The 19,506-nt window shown below is 40.9% G+C and overlaps 1 protein-coding gene across 4 annotated transcripts in view; it reads right to left on the minus strand.

Annotated features, from left to right (window-relative positions):
• acot7 (acyl-CoA thioesterase 7) overlaps positions 1-19,506 on the minus strand; it is a 51,315-nt gene that overhangs the window by 30,943 nt on the left and 866 nt on the right. The window contains exons 1-7 of one of the 4 annotated variants that reach the window (XM_035158018.2): positions 15,568-15,797; positions 13,467-13,584; positions 12,430-12,586; positions 2,630-2,721; positions 2,259-2,373; positions 1,861-1,875; positions 1,620-1,706 (exon numbers count right to left, since the gene is read on the minus strand). In XM_035158018.2, the coding sequence (XP_035013909.1) occupies positions 1,620-1,706; positions 1,861-1,875; positions 2,259-2,373; positions 2,630-2,721; positions 12,430-12,586; positions 13,467-13,584; positions 15,568-15,701 (718 nt within the window). In that variant the 5' untranslated portion in view covers positions 15,702-15,797. Of the gene's footprint in view, positions 1-1,619; positions 1,707-1,860; positions 1,876-2,258; positions 2,374-2,629; positions 2,722-12,429; positions 12,587-13,466; positions 13,585-15,567; positions 15,798-19,506 lie in introns of those variants that run through there. The other 3 variants (XM_035158021.2, XM_035158020.2, XM_035158022.2) reach the window with 3 other exon arrangements.

Consider the following 19,506-nt stretch of genomic DNA (forward strand, 5'->3'; position numbering starts at 1 on the left):
GTCTTGCTTTTGATTTTAAAGTTGACAGAAAACTTTTATTCAAAATATCTGGTTAAAGGAGAAAAAAAAGCACAACTGGAAGCTTCTTGCTTGCAAAACGGATTTTGATGTGTATTCAGCTGCCGTGAGTGAAGCAGCCTTCTTGTTTCCTTTAATTGTTCTAGTTCTGCATTTCCTGTTTTGTCCCTGTCACTCTGTTTCTTCCCCATTACAGCCGTGCTCTTAACAGGAGCAGAAACCTGTCAGAGGAACTAACAAAGAACAACTCCAGCACTTATTTCAGCGAGACAACAGTGCACACACACAGAACTCCAGAACATCACACAGTGATCACCCTCACATCCAGAAACTCCCATTACAGAACCTAAAAACACAATTTACTTTCATCTCTCGTCCACTCACTTAGGAGAGCATAAGCACTAATGGCCATAAAATTCTTTCTCAAGGATGCTTCACTTTCTATTAAATTCAGCAGCATTTCTTCCTCTGTGACTCTACTGTGTCACCACAGGACACACTGTGCCAGTGTACAGACTGGGGGTTGATGCCAAAGGATATAAAACTTGGGGGAATTCATGGGTGATTCATGAGAAAACTGCTGAGGACGGACTTAACAAAACAATTTAGATACTGAAAACATATGAGAATATGCACTTTACATCCTGTATGTAGGAGGTTCTGTGTGTATATGTCAGTGTGAGATGTTGAAATGTGTAATCACTTGTCATAAATGTTACTTTACTCTTCTCCTTCTGTTTTACTTTGACTCAACGTCTATGTATCCCTCTCTTTTTCTTCTTTGAATCTCTGCCTTCCTCCATTCTCTCGACCTTTTAACCCTTTACTTTATGTTCTCTGCCGTAAGTGTCTATGTTTAATACTCTCCCTCTGCAGGATTTCCAAACAGCACCGAAGCCTCTCCCTGCCTTGAATACCAAACATTCTGATGATGTTCATATAAAACGGAGTAATCTCAGATACACCGGAGACTAAGTGGCAGAGGGCGACTTGGGGACAGCACTGAAACAGCAGATGTACACACTGGAGCAATCACACAGTGTGGTTCTACATTTGAAATTCGAATAAAAATCAAAGCAAGTTGTAAAATGATACTTTGCATTTATTTAAATACCAGGAGATAATTACAGCGAGAGATGTGTGTTCATTTGCTGCACGCTTACAGCAATGCTACTTGCTTCTAGAGAAAATAATGTAGTTATATTCTTAAGGCTAAGAGAGAAAAAGTCCGTCTGAATAATAGAAAACTATGAAAAGGTCACTAAAAACACATTGGTCAGATTAGTTAAGAGGAACTGCATCTTGTACTGCACTCCTCACTGGATTCTTAGAAAATATATCACGAAAAGGACATCAAAATGGCCCGTTTCTAGGCTTGATTGCCACTCTTTAGAGTAGTACAGAACTTTACAGTACAGCTTTTCCATTCACCCGTTCACACAGTGCATCGGTGCAGCCTTTTCTCTATAACTCATCACTCACGCTCTGCAGGCACAGCGATCAGGGGCAATCTTAGAGAGACTACTCTTTCTTCACAGCAGCATATAACGGATGGACTCTGGACCTGAGTCAGGAAATAAAAAAGTAACAGTTGGACTCACCTCCATGAACACAGTCGTGCAGTGTGCAGTCAGAGGGGCCCACCAGATGGATCAGACTGGACTGGCTGAAACCCACAGTGTGCCGTTCTGCAGTGCAAACACACAAACACACAAAAAAAACTTAGCTAGTGTGTATTTTGCCCAAACAAGCCAACACAGACAAACACTTCATGCTTCCACATGTTGTGCACAGCCCCACTGTGATGGACTGACATGCAGCATGCTCTACGGCTTATCATACCTTTTGTTCGATCCTCTGCGGTTGAGCATACATGACAAATAACTTTAAGTTAATAACTTGATTAACATGATGACTGAAAACATTTACACAGCAATCAAGCACATTTGACAATAATAAAATTGATAGTGTTTTCTTGTTTTTCCAATATATGTTGAAGTTGCAACGTTGCAACACTGGACCATTGTGCATTAAATACTGAAAGCATGAGGGATTGTTTAAGAAGTTACTTATATAAAAATTGTATTTTGCATTGATATGTCACTGTAATTACAGTGGTTTAACAGTATAACAACTACAACATCTTTCAATCCATGAGGGGGTTAAAACATTATCCATAACTTCAGATTTCTGTTGTATGTTTGAGTTTGATTTGGGGCCTTTAGGGTACAGGATATTACCTGGGTGGGATGGAGGTGACACCACCTCTTTAATCCTGGTTTTAGTCTCCAGTCTCTCCGTCTTCTGAATCTCGTAGCGCTTCCTGCCCTCCTCCGCTTGCTCTGCACTGGCATACTACAGAACACATTTGCACTTCCATCAAACACCTGTCCCTGCATGGCTATATATAAAACCCTTTTAATACACTGAGTTTCAAGATGAACAAGAACAGCTATGTTAAATGTCATTTTTGTTTTGACCCAGTGGATCCGCTCTCCTCGACTTCCCGTGTAATTTCTTATACATATGGAGGAGGGAGAGTCTGATAGAGAGAGTGCTGCTGACAGGTAAAATGCCAAACATCTGTCTGCTAAGGTCAGAATGGATGTACCTTGATGGGCGGGACCTCCATAATCTTGTCGACATTCTTCAGAGAGCAGGGAACGTACCACAGTGCCGCCTTGTTGGCCAGCTTCTTTGTACCTGCGGTCACAGAGAAGAAAGGTTGAATTCTTTTCCCCGGGAAAATGTCAGCGTGGAATCTGCTACCAAATAAACTGACATGCGTTTGATGCGTTTGATGTTTCTTTTGAATAAAACAACAATGGAGCAAACCGTTTAGAAACTGCTGTTTTCAAGGCAGACACTTATTAACACAACACCACAAGACAATCCAAATTTTACAAAGCCGCTGGTGCTGTCCAAACATTTACTTTCTCTTGCAAACAAAGGGAAAGAATACAAACGAGGAAAATATTCAAAGGCAATAATTATATTCTTGTTCAAAGCTCACATTCGCTTAACCCATTATAAGGAGGTTTGCAGAAGGTTTAGCCTGATCTCTGTTAATCCCAAACTATCTGCATTTGTATACTCTGAATATAAAATGGGTAGAATAAGAATTCACTCATTAAAATTCTCTGTACAAACAAAGAAGTTGTGACATTCACTGTTTTGCCAGTTGACACATTATTATTAGAGGTGTTGTCTTCTGTGAAGATTAAAATGGTTTTCATGAGCACTTTTAAAAACAAACAATACACAAGAGTCTGTCAATTGAGGGGAATACACAATAAGACATCTTTCATTCAGTCCAGCAAAATATAAATGTGTTTATATTGTGGTTGATAGCTGTGTCAACTTTATTTTTCTTCCTTGTTCTGTTCTTTTCTCAAACCCAAATGAGAAAGGATAGAGAGAATTATTGAATAAACCTGTTGATAGTTTGAGATATTATTATAGATCAGATGTAAACTAAGGAAAAGTGACTTGTTATATTTGATAGAAATTTCTAAGGTCAGTTAACAAAGCTTATTTTAGGAGCTTAGTTTTAGGAGCTTAGTTCTTTTTTTATATATCAATTACCTCAAGGGGTTAGATATTAGGTATTTAAAGTTAAATTTTCTTGTGCATTTGTGGATATTAAGTAATATTATTACCTCAACCAAGGATCTTATGTTTTCATCATTATTATTGCAGGATGCAAGATTATGTAAAAAATGTTTTTCCAATCAATTTTGAGGAGGGGTTGGGCATGACCCAAGAAAGAACCAATAAAAATTCTGGATACAGATCAGGTGATTTTTTTCCCACTTTCTTCAACATGGCAAGCCAGGGCGTTAACCTTGGCAGACCTACAGCTCTCTAAGTTCTAGTTTTTTTATTAGATGGTTTGTTTATTTGTCAGCAGGATTACGCAAAAACGACTTAACATATTTACACTAAATTTGGTGGAAGGATGAGACAAGGACCAAATAAGAACTGCTTACATTTAGTAAGAAAAAGAGGCGGATCCAGATTTTTGACTTTCTTCAAAATTGAGATGATGTTTTTTTTTACATTCTCCCTTATTTCTCAGAGAATAGTTCACGGATCTCGATGAAAGAAATCAGACATAGTTAGGGGACTGACATCCATGAGTGTGTAATTTGATGCAGCTTAATTGAATTTAATGGAAAAATATTGACACTAACATGTTATCCATTAGATTCTCCTAAACCGTCACAATCAATGAGGGAAGTAAACTGCATCTGGAAATAGATCGTTCTCCTTATAGATCATAAAACATTGGAGGCTGCAGCAGGAGCTCTTCCTTCCTACAGAAAGTTAAGAACCATAAGATCAAAGTACAAAACTCGTGGAAATCACATCTCATAGCAATCAGGCGCAGAGGTTGTCATAGTGATATCTGCTCTGTTCTGCCTACACTTTTTCACTTAATTCCCTAACAGAGAGAGAGAGGGGGGGTGCTATTTCGAGGTTGTGTTGTTATGGCATGCAAGGGAGACGCACAGATTAAAGACAGCACAGGGCCATCAGGTTGAAATTAACTCACTGTCTGTATGTGTTAGAGGCGTTTTACTTGAGGCTGCACCATCTGACTAACTGAGAGGGTAGTGTCACTGGGATGGATGGTTTACAAACCTAAAGCTGCATATACATGTGCAGCGCATCAACACGGACAGAAAATAAAGGTAGGACACCTCATAAATTAAAAATAATGAAATGAAAAAGGAGAATTGTGGCGTCACTGTGACAGAGACTTTGCCAAGGGAAATGTGAAGTTAAAGGAAGACCGAGGGAGTAGCAGGCTAGTTATGGGGAATAACATCTGCGTTTTACACCCAAGTTAAAACCATGCAGACAGCCGAGTCGCGTTACCATGCCGACCGCACTTCTCTCCTCCTCCTCCTCTCATTGGCTCCCGCCCTTGCCAGCAACCAGGAAGTTGCCCAGAGGAGAAAGGGAGGCATATTTACATATCCTTGACTCTACCAAGACAGAGTGACTCCGGTCTATTATTAGCTCCTGCTGGACCCTTTAAGGGAACTGTGTTTAGGATGGAAGGAGGAAGAGGAGGAGTGAGAAAGAGAGAAAGAAAGAGAGACAAAGACTGGAGGGTGAAGCACTGGAATCAACCGGCCAGCTAAGAACCATTCCCAGTCTGGCTGATAACCTTTTTTGACCAGAAAGTAACGAGGGCACTGGCTTTGAATTTGAAATCCCTCTGTAGCAAATGAGGACAATGTCAGTGTTTGATCATGTTATCGCCTGCACCCTTATTACCTTCACAGTGCTTAGACTTCACAGTATCATGCAAGTTGTTAAGGGGAAACAAACAGTGTCTACATTCACCTTAAAACGGTAACATGTAGAATATTTGCCTCAGTTCTGTTAATTTTTCTATACTGAGAAACTGGTTTATTGTGTGTGTTGGTTTCTACGTGACAAGCGATTGTGGAGAACTAAAATAAGCCACAATGGAGGAGGCTCTACTACCAGGAAGGACAGCTGGCTTACTTAGTTAGCATTAATGAATTGTGTGAATGGGATAAGAATAAGAATTTGGCTGCAACCACACTGAACACAAGCTCCACAAATCTGCTCAGTCAGATTTCCACACCCTGGCAGAATGCTGAAGAAACACACCACAAACATAGTGGCTTTGTGCATCATGGTTTGTCAAGTCTCTCCTAGCTTTGAAACCAGGAGCTCCATGAATGCAAGAGGGAACTGTGGCTCTTTCCGATGACGGGTACTTGGCAGTGGAAGGCACTTTTCCATCCTAAAATTGATGTTGTATTTGTGGAACATGACTGTGTGACAGATTTGCAGCAGTGCAATGAGGGCATGAACCTGCGAGAAGAAACCTGCATGTGAGCAGGATTTAACACATCAGACAGTCCAGCTGACGTCTCTCCGCTAATTTTACAGGAATATGTTGTCAGCAAACAGAAAACATTTTACGATAGGCAGTAATGAAAAATAACGATTTAAACATAGCAACAATGGAAAGCACAGGCACATAAAAACGCTGATTACAGTAAATCAGGTATCAACACAAACAGAAGCAGGAGCCAAACCAGCAGATTGTTTTCAAAGCACACTCTGAGTCACAGGTGCTGATCTCCGTCATGGCAACAACATTTATAGAATCACTTCCTGTTTGGTGACTTGTCTTCAAAGTTAAAGCACATTGTTTGTTTTGTTGATGCAATGATTTATATATCGAGCTGAATTACAGGTGTTTTATTTTGAAACGTTGTGAACTTGGGTATGAAAATTGTGTTGATTGCTTCGACAAACCTCTTAAATAGCCGACTTTCAACATATGAAAATATAACACCAGTTAAGTCAATCATTCAAACTTATATAAAAGCCAAACACGTGAACAGTAATAAAGCCATTTCAGCTTCATTTTATGAAAAGCATTGACTGTCATGGCAGATAAACCAAGGCAGGATGAACAAAGTTTACTAACTTTACTCTGCACCATACACTTTAAATGAAAAGCTCTGCACACAACATTCAGTGTGGAGACAATAAAAAGTGACAGTATATTGTAGAACTGTTTAAGGAGGCCTCACTCATGACAAGGAATCATTCTGAAGGAGTTCTGGAGCATTAACACAGTCCCAGAGAACAGTCCATTCCAAACAGGCTGCAGCTTTCATTATAAGTTAAAGCATTTTGTGGGGGGTGATTTGACTATGGGTGCTCAAGAGGAAAGAGTCTTTGTTTATTCATCATCCTGTCCCCTTAAATCTAAGCTTAAGGCATCAATCATGACTTCATACTGTTCTTGAAATTTCCAAAATGCACAATTTTTGTTCTTGCTCAAAACAATACCAAACCTCGGCCTAAACTGCTCTAAGATCTTTAATATATAATCTTCCTCCCCCTCTCTTTTTGCTCCAACCTTTCTGTGCACTCCACCCTCATCCATTTCTTTCACCTCAAGCAGTTTCACTTGATTTATTGCTGCCTTTTACCCGTTCACCCCTCTGCTCTCCCCTTTGTCTCCAACCCACTATACCCTTCATTCTTCCTCCCAAACAGAACCCCCCCCTGTTTCCTTTTCTCCTTCCTGAACAGCGTGTTCCAGGCTCAGCGACAGTGCAGAGAGATTCATCCTCAGTGCTGGATCCCCGTGTTCAAAACCACATTTTCCACTGTGCTGAGCCAAGGCTCCATTAGTTTTAACTACATTACAGTTGCTCTGTGGGATGCTACATCCTGATAGGGAGAAATGAAATCAGGCCAGGAGTAGAGTTTTGTGACAGAGCTTTCTGACAGAGCATATTAACATTATTGTATATTTAAGTTTATGAGACTCAGCACTGAATATTGATATAGTGAGCTCCTCACTTTTTAAACTAGATTTTAAAATGGGAGAACAAAAAGTCCACAGTTGACATGTTGCACAGTGACTCTAAACAAACCGTAGTCTGTTGTGCTTAGTATGAGAGTAGTGTTGTCTGTCCAGTTATAGACCTCAGATCTGCCCTCAGGCCATTTGCTCTGCTACAAAAGTCAACCTAGCCTCAAATGTTTGTGTGGGTGTTCCTGATACAATGAATGATTACATCTTTAAAAAAGCATAAATAATCTTGTTTAAGTGCAAAAGGCTTTAGAGCTCAAATAAAATCCTAACAATTATTATATATGTTATTTATTATCTTAAAAGGTTGTATGTGTGTGTGTGTGTGTTTGTGTGTGTGTGTGCGTGTATTCCCACAACGTTGCAGTTGTGTGACCCACCAGGATCATGGCAGGAACTGTCATGCTTATTTTAAGCCTTAACCCACAATGCATTGCTCTCAGCTCTGTCTATGCATGCATGCATGCGTGTGTGTGTGTGTGTGTGTGTGTGTGTGTGTGTGTGTGTGTGTGTGTGTGTGTGTGTGTGTGTGTGTGTGTGTGTGTCTGTGTGTGTTGAGGGGGCACGATCTGTCTATGCTGTCTTTATGCAAATGTGCGCCTGAGTGTGCATGCGATACAAGCATTATTACCTCTGTGAGAATTCTGCTTCTGCGTGTTTGTTCGAAGTGTAACTGCGCTATTCATACATTAATGTAGTCAGGGCTTTTTTCTCTTCATATCTGCAGATCTTGATGAATGTGTGTGTGCATGTGTGTGCGTAAGTGTAAAGTGTATCTTGTGTGTATCCTGTTGGATCTGTGTGCGTTTATGTGGCTGTGTGCAGTTTTCTAGATACTGAGTGTAAGTGTACTGTACTTACATGCATGTTTGAACATATATCTGTATATGCAAATCTGTGTGTGCTGTTGGGTGTTGGTCTCTTTGTGAGTGCGCATGTGTAGGACATTTGTGCGCATGTCCATCCCCTCCAGCGGGGACAATCATCACGGCTCGTGCCCACAGTAGGCAGCCTTCCCCTGGGGGGCCGTGACTGAGGACTGCCTGACGAGATGCTGCCTGACTGACTGTGGAACCTGGATGCTTGCCTCCTCCCCCAACACACGCACACACACGCACACACACGTGAAATAAACATGAATACATAAAAACAAACACGCATGCTCAGAGTGTAATATACTGTCACAGACGCATGCACACTTACGTATGAATAAAGCTGTAAAAGCATGCATGGCTGCACATACACTCAACCGCTAATGTACATAAATATGCATACAAATTAAAAATAAACACTAGATATCATATTGTAGAGCCAAAGAATAACAATCTTTCCTGAGCAAAAGTGCAGCAAGGAACATGTGACACTAGTCAGTCCTGTTTCTGTTCTTTAGAAGGAAATGTGTGTGTGTGTGTGTGTGTGTGTGTGTGTGTGTGTGTGTGTGTGTGTGTGTGTGTGTGTGTGTGTGTGTGTGTGTGTGTGTGTGTGTGTGTGTGTGTGTGTGTGTGTGTGTGTGTGTGCGTGTGTGCGTGTGTGTGTGACTTTTTCTGTGCAGAATGTGTCAGTATGCGCAGATCAGGTCGGCACACAGGTCGTCCCTACACAACCGCATATGCCAGGGAGTCGGGTACGTGCGTACGTCGTGTCGGAGCATGTGTGCAGGTACATCCACTTGGTGTTTGTATCTGACTGGGCCACAGTGTGTGAGGCCTGACGCTAAGACGACATGACAGAAGCAAATAATGTCTGCTCCCGTTATCTTCTCTTCCCCCTCGGCCCTGCAGGAACCTTTTAAAGGGCCAAACACTGACGAAAAAACACACACATATATCCATGCACACACATTCATGTATACAATACAGTGCATATACATACTGTGTTACACACGCAGACACACAAACATGCATCTAGGTGCAGAGTGGAAAACACATCTAACCTCTGCTTTTTTCTCAATTATGGACATTAGCTCCTGCACAAATTCACAGATCTAAAACCTAAATACGCAAAACAAATCAAAACATGCGCTCTGCAACATTTACACAGACCTACATTCTGTGCGTAAGAATGGACGATGCAACTGAGGTTTAGATAAATAAAAAAAACATCCGTAGAAACAGAGACCTCCATACGTATGTAATGATTAACAGCTGTGTCAACTCAAATGCACACAAACATACATTTTCACACATATGACCTACATCCCATAGCCATGAACTAATAGACCACCCAGCTGCCGCCTCCTCTGGCTCTCCTTTAATGTCAACGCTGCCTGTGTGTGCCTGACTTGAGGACACACAGTCATCCGCTCGCTCCACACAGTACAGGAGAATAATCCTTTTAAAATTCTATTCTATTTCTATTTCCTCAAAGTGGGACACAGGGGTTAACGTGTGTTGCAATGTATTGGTTTTGTTGGAGTAAAAAATTATGCCATTTAATCTGAATCAGGGTGACGGCAGAGTTCATACGTATCATTTGGGCTATTACGTGAGCAAATCCCATCCCAGATGTGCTTGGCCCACGCAGCCTCCGGAGAGCTCGAAGGGAAGTTTTGTCCTCCCGGAGGAACTCACCTCTGCGCCTGCTCTCGACACGAGCATGAGCTCCTCATCTTCATTACACCCACACTGCCCCGACAGTGAACCTGCACCGAGACTTCAGAGCTGTTTACTCCTCTTTGAGCTCTCACATGCAAAGCTGTGCAATTATGGAACTGGAAAAGTTTGCTCAATCTAATAATTACTAAAACTACACACATGTCATTTTCTGATCAAATAATGGAGCTGAGAATTGGTATTATGACCACTTAATGTGCTTTACAGTATAGTTTTGCCATTCAACCATCCACACACAATCATACAGTGTCATCTATGTGCAGCAATTTCAATTTCTCTATCAATAGAACACTGTCTGCACAGCCATCGGGGGAACTTTGGGGTTCAGTATCTTTCCCAAGGACACTTTGGCATGCAGAACTAGATTAGTGGACAAACCACTCTACCTCCTGAGCCACGGCCACCAACGTTAATTGTAATGTGCCAAAAATGTATGTAATTTACAAAAATCCTTGGCAAAATACGGTTTGCAACACTCTGAGAGTCTTGAGCCTCGAGTGTATTCTGTCCATCAGCTGTCTTCCTGACTGAGGTCCTTCCTGGTGGGCCCATGCACTATAGTGGGCTGCCTGTGAAGATGCCTGTATGTACATCCGCTTCTCTCCACCTGTCATCTCATATCACTGCCTCCGCCTCCGTCAACCTGCTTCCAGCCCAGCAACCAGCCAACCAACCAGTATAAGCCTGTTGCTAGGGCAACGGCTGTCTAGGGGATACTTCTTTTGTTTCTCACACCTCCTTTCCTTCATCCTTTTTTCCGTCTCTTCCGTACTCTCAATCTTGCTTCCTCTTTCATTCTCTCAGCTGTCTTTCTGCCCATTGATATGTCTGACTAGTTATCTCCTCCCATTTGTCTTCCTGTCTCACTCCCATCCCCCTCGTTTTTTCTCTATTCGTCACTCTCCTGAATGTACTGAAATGGAAGAGGGACATGTTGCTTTAATGCCAAACTACCTCTTCATTTCAAATTCCTTTAAAAAAATTAAAACAACAAACAATCCAGTGAGCTTTGCTGTTGTTCATCTCAAGAAACTGCACCGGTGTTGCAGAACTTCAATGATATGTTGTGTGTGTCTATCTTTGCATGTATTACTGTAATAGGTATATGCAGCATCAATCCAACCTGGATATGAACTAAAGAAGTTGCAGTACAGCACGTGGCATTTGGTTGTTTCAGGCAGTCTGTGAATCTCTGTTGCTACTGGCATTTAAAGGTTCAGAGACAACGCTAGGTCAGCACAATCTGATCCTCCCTGTGTCTTTACTGTAGGGACTCTGGGTAGCGTGTGTGTGTGTGTGTGTGTGTGTGTGTGTGTGTGTGTGTGTGTGTGTGTGTGTGTGTGTGTGTGTGTTGTGTGTGCGTGCATGCTTTTCTATGTACATGGTGCACATTAAAGGTGCACAAATCTTAATGATTAACAAGACATACAGACAGCATCACTCAAACCAGACACCAACATGACTCTGAGTTTCTTTCCCCCTGTCTCAGCTCTAAATGCAGCTCCTCCTGTAAAGTGTTTCTAATCGTTCAGGCTTCTACGAGCTGCATTACTTATCGTATGCTGCCCTCCACTGATCACATGGCAGAATATCACAATGAGGAAGTGAGGGAGTTATGTAGTTGAATTATATTTTCCAAAGTGACTCGCTCCCTAACTTCTGGCTTTTGTCTCTGCTTCAAGAGTGTACGTCTCCCCGGTGAATGAAATGATCAGATGAAATTATTACAGTCCTGCGAGGGCCACGGGCATTTTTTCACGTCATTTCATAAATAATAAAATAATAGTGGTTGAATTTCTGTAGGTGCAGACTGTTTGTCACACTGTCAGGTCTTACAGAGACAGATGGTTATTGTTTTTTTAGAGCATCTGTGGTTTAGTGTCTGCTTTAAATTCCTTTCAGAAAAAGGTTATTCAGCAACATTACTTCTGCTGTGTGAGATAGAAATACTACTAGAACAATATGTAAAACATGATTTATGGTCAACTGTTTTAATAGCCAAACTGTTATCTAATGCACACTTTTAACTTGAATACAAATGTAGAACATTTTAGACTATCTTTACTTTATCACAATAATAACTATGTTTCATTAGAATATAATGCAGTAATAAATGAATGAAATAAATATATTTGCTTACATTAAATATTCACTCCATCTTGCATTTAGCTAAATATTTTATTAGTAGGAATCTCCCCTGATGCTGATCCTCAGATACGAAAACCTTTGGCGCCTTCAATGCGATTTCCACACAGCAAAATCATTGACTCATCACATGTGTAACATTATTATAAGTATAGAAACTCAATTTTAATTTACTTTGAATGAAATTATTCATTTATTATCAGATAGTTAAAGCCTGAACTTTACTATGTTGTACACAGTAAGTGCCTGTTTTTACATTTCCAAATAAGTCACCTGTGAGGATGTTCTCCGCCATGACATTGACCTGCACCTCCAGTGAGTGCTGGGAGGTGTGCGTGATCTCAGCCGTGACGTGGGCGACCTCGCCGATGAACACAGGGCACAGGAACTCTGTCTTCTCCACCCGAGCCAGGGCTGCCATACAGCGGTCCTGGAGAAGAGAAACAGCAAACCTCAAAGCTTCAACAAGTGTCATGCACAAATCCACGGCAAAAATGTATTTTTTGAAAGATGCCTTTGGTAAACAGTGACTTTCATCACCCTCTACTCTACGACCTGCGGTTGCAGTGTTGCCAATGATCACAGCGTGCACACGTGGGGGTTTCTATTGGGGCATATGATAGAATCTCCCTGGAGTAAGTACCCTGCCTGCTTATTTGTCCTCGCTATATACTTCAATGTTTGTATTACTTCCTAGTGAACTCAGTTGTTTTGTTTTTTTTCTTTCCCAGGTGCTCCATAGCAGCCATCTCATTTGAATAAGTTGTGAACTGAAGCACGTCTCCTCTTCTTCTTTAGTTCCTGCAATTTTAATTTGTCAACAATCAGGTTGTTGGGGTTGTTGGGGCAAAGCCAGGTAAAACCCTCTTAATCTTATTCATCAACATGTGAACATACTGTCAGATAAGATAAAGGAACCACGATGTCTGTAAAAGATAAATCCCTTGTGCACAAACTATGTGAAGACTGAGGAAACTCAGTTCTTGGTATGACATACCAGAGACTGCAGTAGCTTAGTAAACACATTGTGATGAAACATGATACAGTTTTTTATGAAAGGCATATCCGTAAAGTTCCGCATTTTGACAGGTAAGATTTAATAGATGTACTGTGGAACTTTGTTGTATTCTTTTTTTTTATTTTGTAAGACAACAAAGACAATTAATCCGTTTTTTAATGCTGGGAAGTCTGTGTTAATAAACATATGATGTTAAGTGAGGAGCAGTTCTAAAAGCTTTTCAGCTCTAATGACAATGTGGAAGAAACAAAAGAACGTCAAGATTTTTTTGGGGCTGATTTTGGTCTCTCACCCCGTTCAGTGTGTTGCAGTGTCGCGTGCCGATGATGCAACCAGCTTCCTCGATCATCTTGAGGATAGTGCCGCCGTGGACGTTGCCCATGATGTTGGCGTCATCTGGCCGCATGATCCTGCAGTAAAGAGGAGATGGATTACCATTAACTGTGGGATCTGATGAATGGTAGGTTTAAAACATGTGCTATTAGCATCTTGTGTTAAAATTGTTCTTGGCATCCTGTTTCACACATTTAAACAGTTCAGGTGGAAGCTCTTCTTATGGAGGACAAGATCCTCAGACCCAAACATGCAATGTGGATTGTGCAGGGTAATGCAACGAGGACTGCTTAGACTTGGGGAATAAAACAACCAGTACATAAACAGATGGCTCAGCATAGGTGTGCCAGTTCATCAGGCCTGGGCTCAGCAGTTTATTTTTAAAAAACAAGGACAAGGGACACTCTTTTGAGGATGCTAATGGATCGAATTTTAGCCAGAGAAGGCAGATGGTTTTAAAGAGGGGTGAAAGAAGCCATCTTTGACAACCTGGGAAAACCATCACTCAACAGAGGAGGAGTTGGTTTATGGCACCAACTATCAACCGCCTACAATGTTGTTGAGGATTCTCCGCAGACAGCTCGGTAGCCCACCGCAACTCCTGTGACGCTAAGCTTGAAGGGTCCACGACTCACAGAGATCAACGTCCATTAGAAGTGAAGAAGCCTCTTGGATGAGGTGAAATGTCTTCAAAAGAACACAAGCAGGTCCACTTCTTTGTGTACAGATGTACAAACCCTGCAGATAACATGACCTGAAGGACTGAGCCTTCACAGATATGAAGCTCTTCTTACAACATCTGACAGGGCGTAAGTTAAAAAAAAACAGGATTGAGTCAGAACCTTGAGACGGAGGGCTGCAGATGGGTTAATTACTTCTTTCATGGGCCTTTGTTAGTCAGTCAGTCAATCAGTCAGTCAGTCAGTCAGTCAGTCAGTTAGTTAGGTGGTTCTTGACTTGGTGGAGGTATGTGAGGGCCATTCTAGTTAGTTTAGTTGATTTAATTGAATCATGAGGCCAATATTTAATATTTAAGCTTTAATATAAGAAATGCTGTTTGATGAAACCACGTTTGTTAACAAAAGGCAGACAAAGGGACCAGTGATGTGCTTGTAGATACAGTCAACATACAGTATCATCATCTAGGACAGAGTGTAGTGCGCTGTTACATCAGCTGGTTCCTGTTCTCCTGTGCGTGCCACAAACTAGTCTTACCACTACAATCTGATCTGCTCACATACTCAGAGGTTACAAACACACAAGTATGCACCATTGCACTAACATCTGACTAATCAGAGAGTTGCAGGAATGTGATGAATGTTCCTTGTGTAGATGAATGTCAAAGTTGTGTCCTACGAGACACTCCCGTCTGAGTCATAGTGGCAGTTCCAAAGAATTGCTTACAATTCACAATAGATTCCAATGGAGAGGTACAATTATATAAAAACAAAATAGTCGGTCCTAATGAGGCAAAACATCATTTCTGAGGTCATGGTTAAGGTTAGTGGTAAGATGTAAATTGAGGTTAGGTTAGGTATGAATTGTTCATGATGAAAGGTTGGGGTTAAGTATAATATATTAGTATATAATTATATAATTCCCTTTCACTCTATATATGCTGCTTTTACTGTATATATATTCTATACACTATATATATTATTTCTATTAATATATATTTCCTTGCATTTATATTGGATGTTTACTTATTATTATTACTGATGTCTATTATTTAACTGTCCTCTTCGCTGCTGTAATGCAGCAAATGTCACTGTTGTGAGACAAATAATAAAAAACGAATCAAATTTAAAAACAGAGCCTCCCTCTGTGTTAATATGTGCCCTGTGTGTCACCATGGTGATCATGAAGTTTGTCGTGTGCCTCATTTTGTCGTGAAAGGTGGAATCGTCCCGGTGTCTGAATCCCTCCTCGTGAAACACAGACACTTTTGCCACCGTTTAGTTTTACACATATCAGTTGCAGCTAGTGTCATGTTGACTACACACGTGTGGTGTTGTCTACGTTGCCTGTGGTTGTGATTCCAGCCCAGTGTGATGATCTACCTGCTGAGTTGACATGTGGAGCTCTCCCATCCTTCCCTGACACCTCCGCTGACTGGCTGACTTAGACGTTTCACCATCGCCGCTGTCTTATCCACTTCACCCGCCAGCCTCTGAGCAGGTCTGAAACACCGCATCTCTGCACCTGACTGACTGACTCTCACCTCTGACCTCCAGCTCCTCTCCTGCCTCTACATCCACGGACTCTACGGGGATTCAGGTCCCGACAGCGGCTAATACCTGGCAGGGTGTCATGCATGGCTGATTGTTGACCCCGCCTTACTGACTCAATGATGACTCGTCAATCTGGATCACAACTACAACACACCCACTGATGCAGCAGGGGACCGAGCAAACCCGTCATCACCTCACAAACACACACACACACACACACACACACACACACACACACACACACACACACACACACACACACACACACACACACACACACACACACACACACACACACGCACACACACAGAGAGAGATATGTCACACAATCACACGTCATGAAAACATATCTCCACACATGGGATTGTTCTTCAACAGCAGCCAAGAAACCCAGATCAGCAGTGGGAATGCCAGACCAAGATCACAAAATAAACTGCTATTACAAATCCCAGGACCTGTCTGTTGACCATATTCCACAAAGATTGCCACAGACAAATAAAGCTAGTGTGGACAAAAGCAAAGTCACCCACACCTAAATCTGGGTAAAGAATTGATTTAGAGGTGAAAGTCTATGCCAGGGTTAAATACCCAATAGTCTGAAAGTCCATCGGCCCTTCAAACATATAATCTTTCAAAACAATGTTACAGTGCAGCATAATAATCCCCTTTCAGTGCCAATGAAAGTCTAAACTTCCTCATACTGTATGAGTTGGTTTCCAATTAAATGAAATACAACCGAAAGGAATTCATCACTGAGTTATGAGGTCATGTCCGACAGGTGTAAACAACCCAGTAACATGTAGACTGCTTAAAATTAGTTGAGTCATATGTCAAATTAGTAAAATATAAAATAAAAACTGATTTTCTGTACAGGTCATGACTTTCAGTTTCCAATGATTGGCTGTCGAAGCACCCACACATTACACCTCAAAGTTGTCATTAGTTATAGTTAGTGAGATCTGCAGCAACGAAACCAGTAAAATAAAGATCACAACTGGCTGAAAAGGCCGAGTTCTACCATGAACAAACACTTAAATCCATCATCAAAATTCCCTCTATGGTTTCTGCTGGTTTCAACATGTTAAATTTAAGACTTTTAAAGACCTTTGTTAAGTACGACAGATTTGACACCAAATTGTAAAGTATGCAGAAGTAGCCTTAAGTGAACACTAACACAATTAAGACCTATATACCTAAATGTATTTAAGACCCAGGATGTAATATTTCAACATATTTAAGTCTTTTTCAGGCCTACAATTCAGATTATTCAATTTTAGACTATTTTAAACTTTTTAAGACCCACAGAAACCCCTGTTCCTCCCCCGTGTTTTACCTGTGTAGAGAAGAGCAGTGGTGAAAACTGTGAAGCAGCTTCAGAAAAACACATCTTGGTGACATTTCTGTCCCGGGCTCCAGCAATGAGAACACAGCAAAGAACAAAGATCTAATGGTGCTGGGAGGGATTTTATATCAAACACTGGGCTTGAACTGTATTTTAACCACACAATCTTACAATACCAGGTAAGAAAGGTATTTTAACAAACAAACACAACTGTGTATACACCAATGTCAAACACACACATCAGTCCCACAAATGCATTACTGTGTGTTTGAACAGACGGACACACACTTAGCTGATTACCCTTAGTTTAATTATTAAAAAACATTATCAACAACAGTGTCTATTTGCTATTTTATTTGCATTTTAGACACTTTAGACATCCTGCGATCAATAGGAGAACAAGTTGAAATGTAATTGTGTTTGTTCTTGCTCTATGTAACTTGGTGAGCGAGTAAGATCTCCTTTGAGAAGTGTGTGACTGACAGTCGCAGCTTAAATGACCAGGATTAGGCCCAGTGAGCTCAAGATTAATACCGAACTGTATAGGCTGGCAGTTAAAAAGCAGTTTTTATCTCAATATTCAGTGTGGAAACTTTTAAGATTTGAAGAATTCTAAACAGAGATGGACACGTGTCTTACAGCTGCAGCTCTTCTGGTCAACAGACTGATATGCTTTGTTTTTTCTCCACACGAAAACCACTTAATAGCTCTGACAGGGCTGGAGCCCAACAGAATCAACCACCACATTTGGCTGCAGAGGGCGCTGTTGCTCAAGTTACAAAGTGTTGCTTTGACTGGTTGTTTTACCAGAGTTGAAAAGTAGAAATGACATTGTTTACTATAATGCAGCTTTAAAACCACAAAAGACCCTGACGTGTTTATAGGAACTGTGTTGTGTTAACATATACACACAAAGACAGAAAGTGGGGCCAGCGATGTGTGACAAAATATGGCTCCACAGCAGCTGAATACACCAAACCTTCAATGAATGCAATGGACGAGACCAAACTGGACATATTAGGACACCGGCCATCACAATAATCAAGATTCATAAAGAGGCCAGGTCAGTCCTCAGCTGAGACGACAGCTTTATCTACTGGTTTTCATTGAGTAACAGCAGCATGTCCACCTGCTGGAGGATTAGTCTTGTGTTCAGTCTGCTGAGATCTGTAGTAGGAAGGCAGTGATAGGGCCTCACTTGAAAGTCCAGCCTTAAGAACCACAACTGATTTGAAAGAAAAATCAACTGTTTAACTGATGGTGTTAATCAATCAAAATATTTATTGGTAATCATATACATCAAAATACACAACCAGTGGTCCTCCTGCCTGAGGTTATGATGATGCAACTAAGTCAATACTAGTAGTTGACAATATGACACGGTCTTGTGAAATGAAATCCAAACTATCCCTTCAACTGTTATCACATCTACATTATCTTTGTATTAGTCATTGCACTGCAGAGCCACCTCCTGGTTCAGCTTGTTCATACAGTCCAACTGATAATCAAAGATTGATAACAATCTTTTTGTTTTCATGTTTTGTAGTTTTTCATGAACCTCCTTGTGGATTCTGCTCTCTCATGCAGAGCAGCTATGGGTACAGTTTTTATCATGAAGATTATTTCATGATGTTTTGTGGGCAGCGATACAACCAGTGGCACCAAGACTGCACAAGGCGATCGGCCCAAAGACGAGGGACGGTGCACGAGAAGAAAAAAAACACGTCTCTTCTCTCCTCAGGTGATTAATGAACTTGCTTTGAGCAACTTTAAATGTTGATGAATTTTGGATGAGCAGCATTGGTTAACAGCCAACCTGGTCTCATTCACAACACTTCACAAAGACTTTCTAACCTGAAAACTAAAACTGACTGTGAAGATATTGTACGGCAAAGAATTATATTCTAAATTCTTACAGCTAATCACAAACAACTCTGTAATTCGAATATGAGAATACAAGATAATGTTCTAAACTAGATTATAGATTCTTGTTGTTTTATGTAAAATAATGTAGACACAAAAAAGGCTGTAAAACTGAATACTGTAATATAATATTAATATATTTTACGGTAATAAACAAGCTATTGAAATTTTTAAAAAGGCTATTTACTGTAAATCCAACAGCCAATTATTGAGTGATAGAACATATGTTACTTTTTCAGGAGAAGTGAAAGCTATCTAAAATCCTAATACCTTATCACAATGATTAACAATATGATGTGTAGACAGACATACAGTCAATGGTGTAGATAGAGATGTTGTAGTGTGACAGAGGTGTATACCTCCACCTACAGGCGAGCACAAGGACAACACCCCTGAGTGCTGCTGGGAAATGAAGCCCATTCATTGCAGAGGTATTTTAATAGGTACCAGTCACTTCCACTGTGTCGCTCAGAGCTGACATCTTTAACTACAATGTTCTTCCT

Source organism: Hippoglossus stenolepis, chromosome 6, assembly GCF_022539355.2.
Source record: "Hippoglossus stenolepis isolate QCI-W04-F060 chromosome 6, HSTE1.2, whole genome shotgun sequence".
Taxonomy (NCBI): domain Eukaryota; kingdom Metazoa; phylum Chordata; class Actinopteri; order Pleuronectiformes; family Pleuronectidae; genus Hippoglossus; species Hippoglossus stenolepis.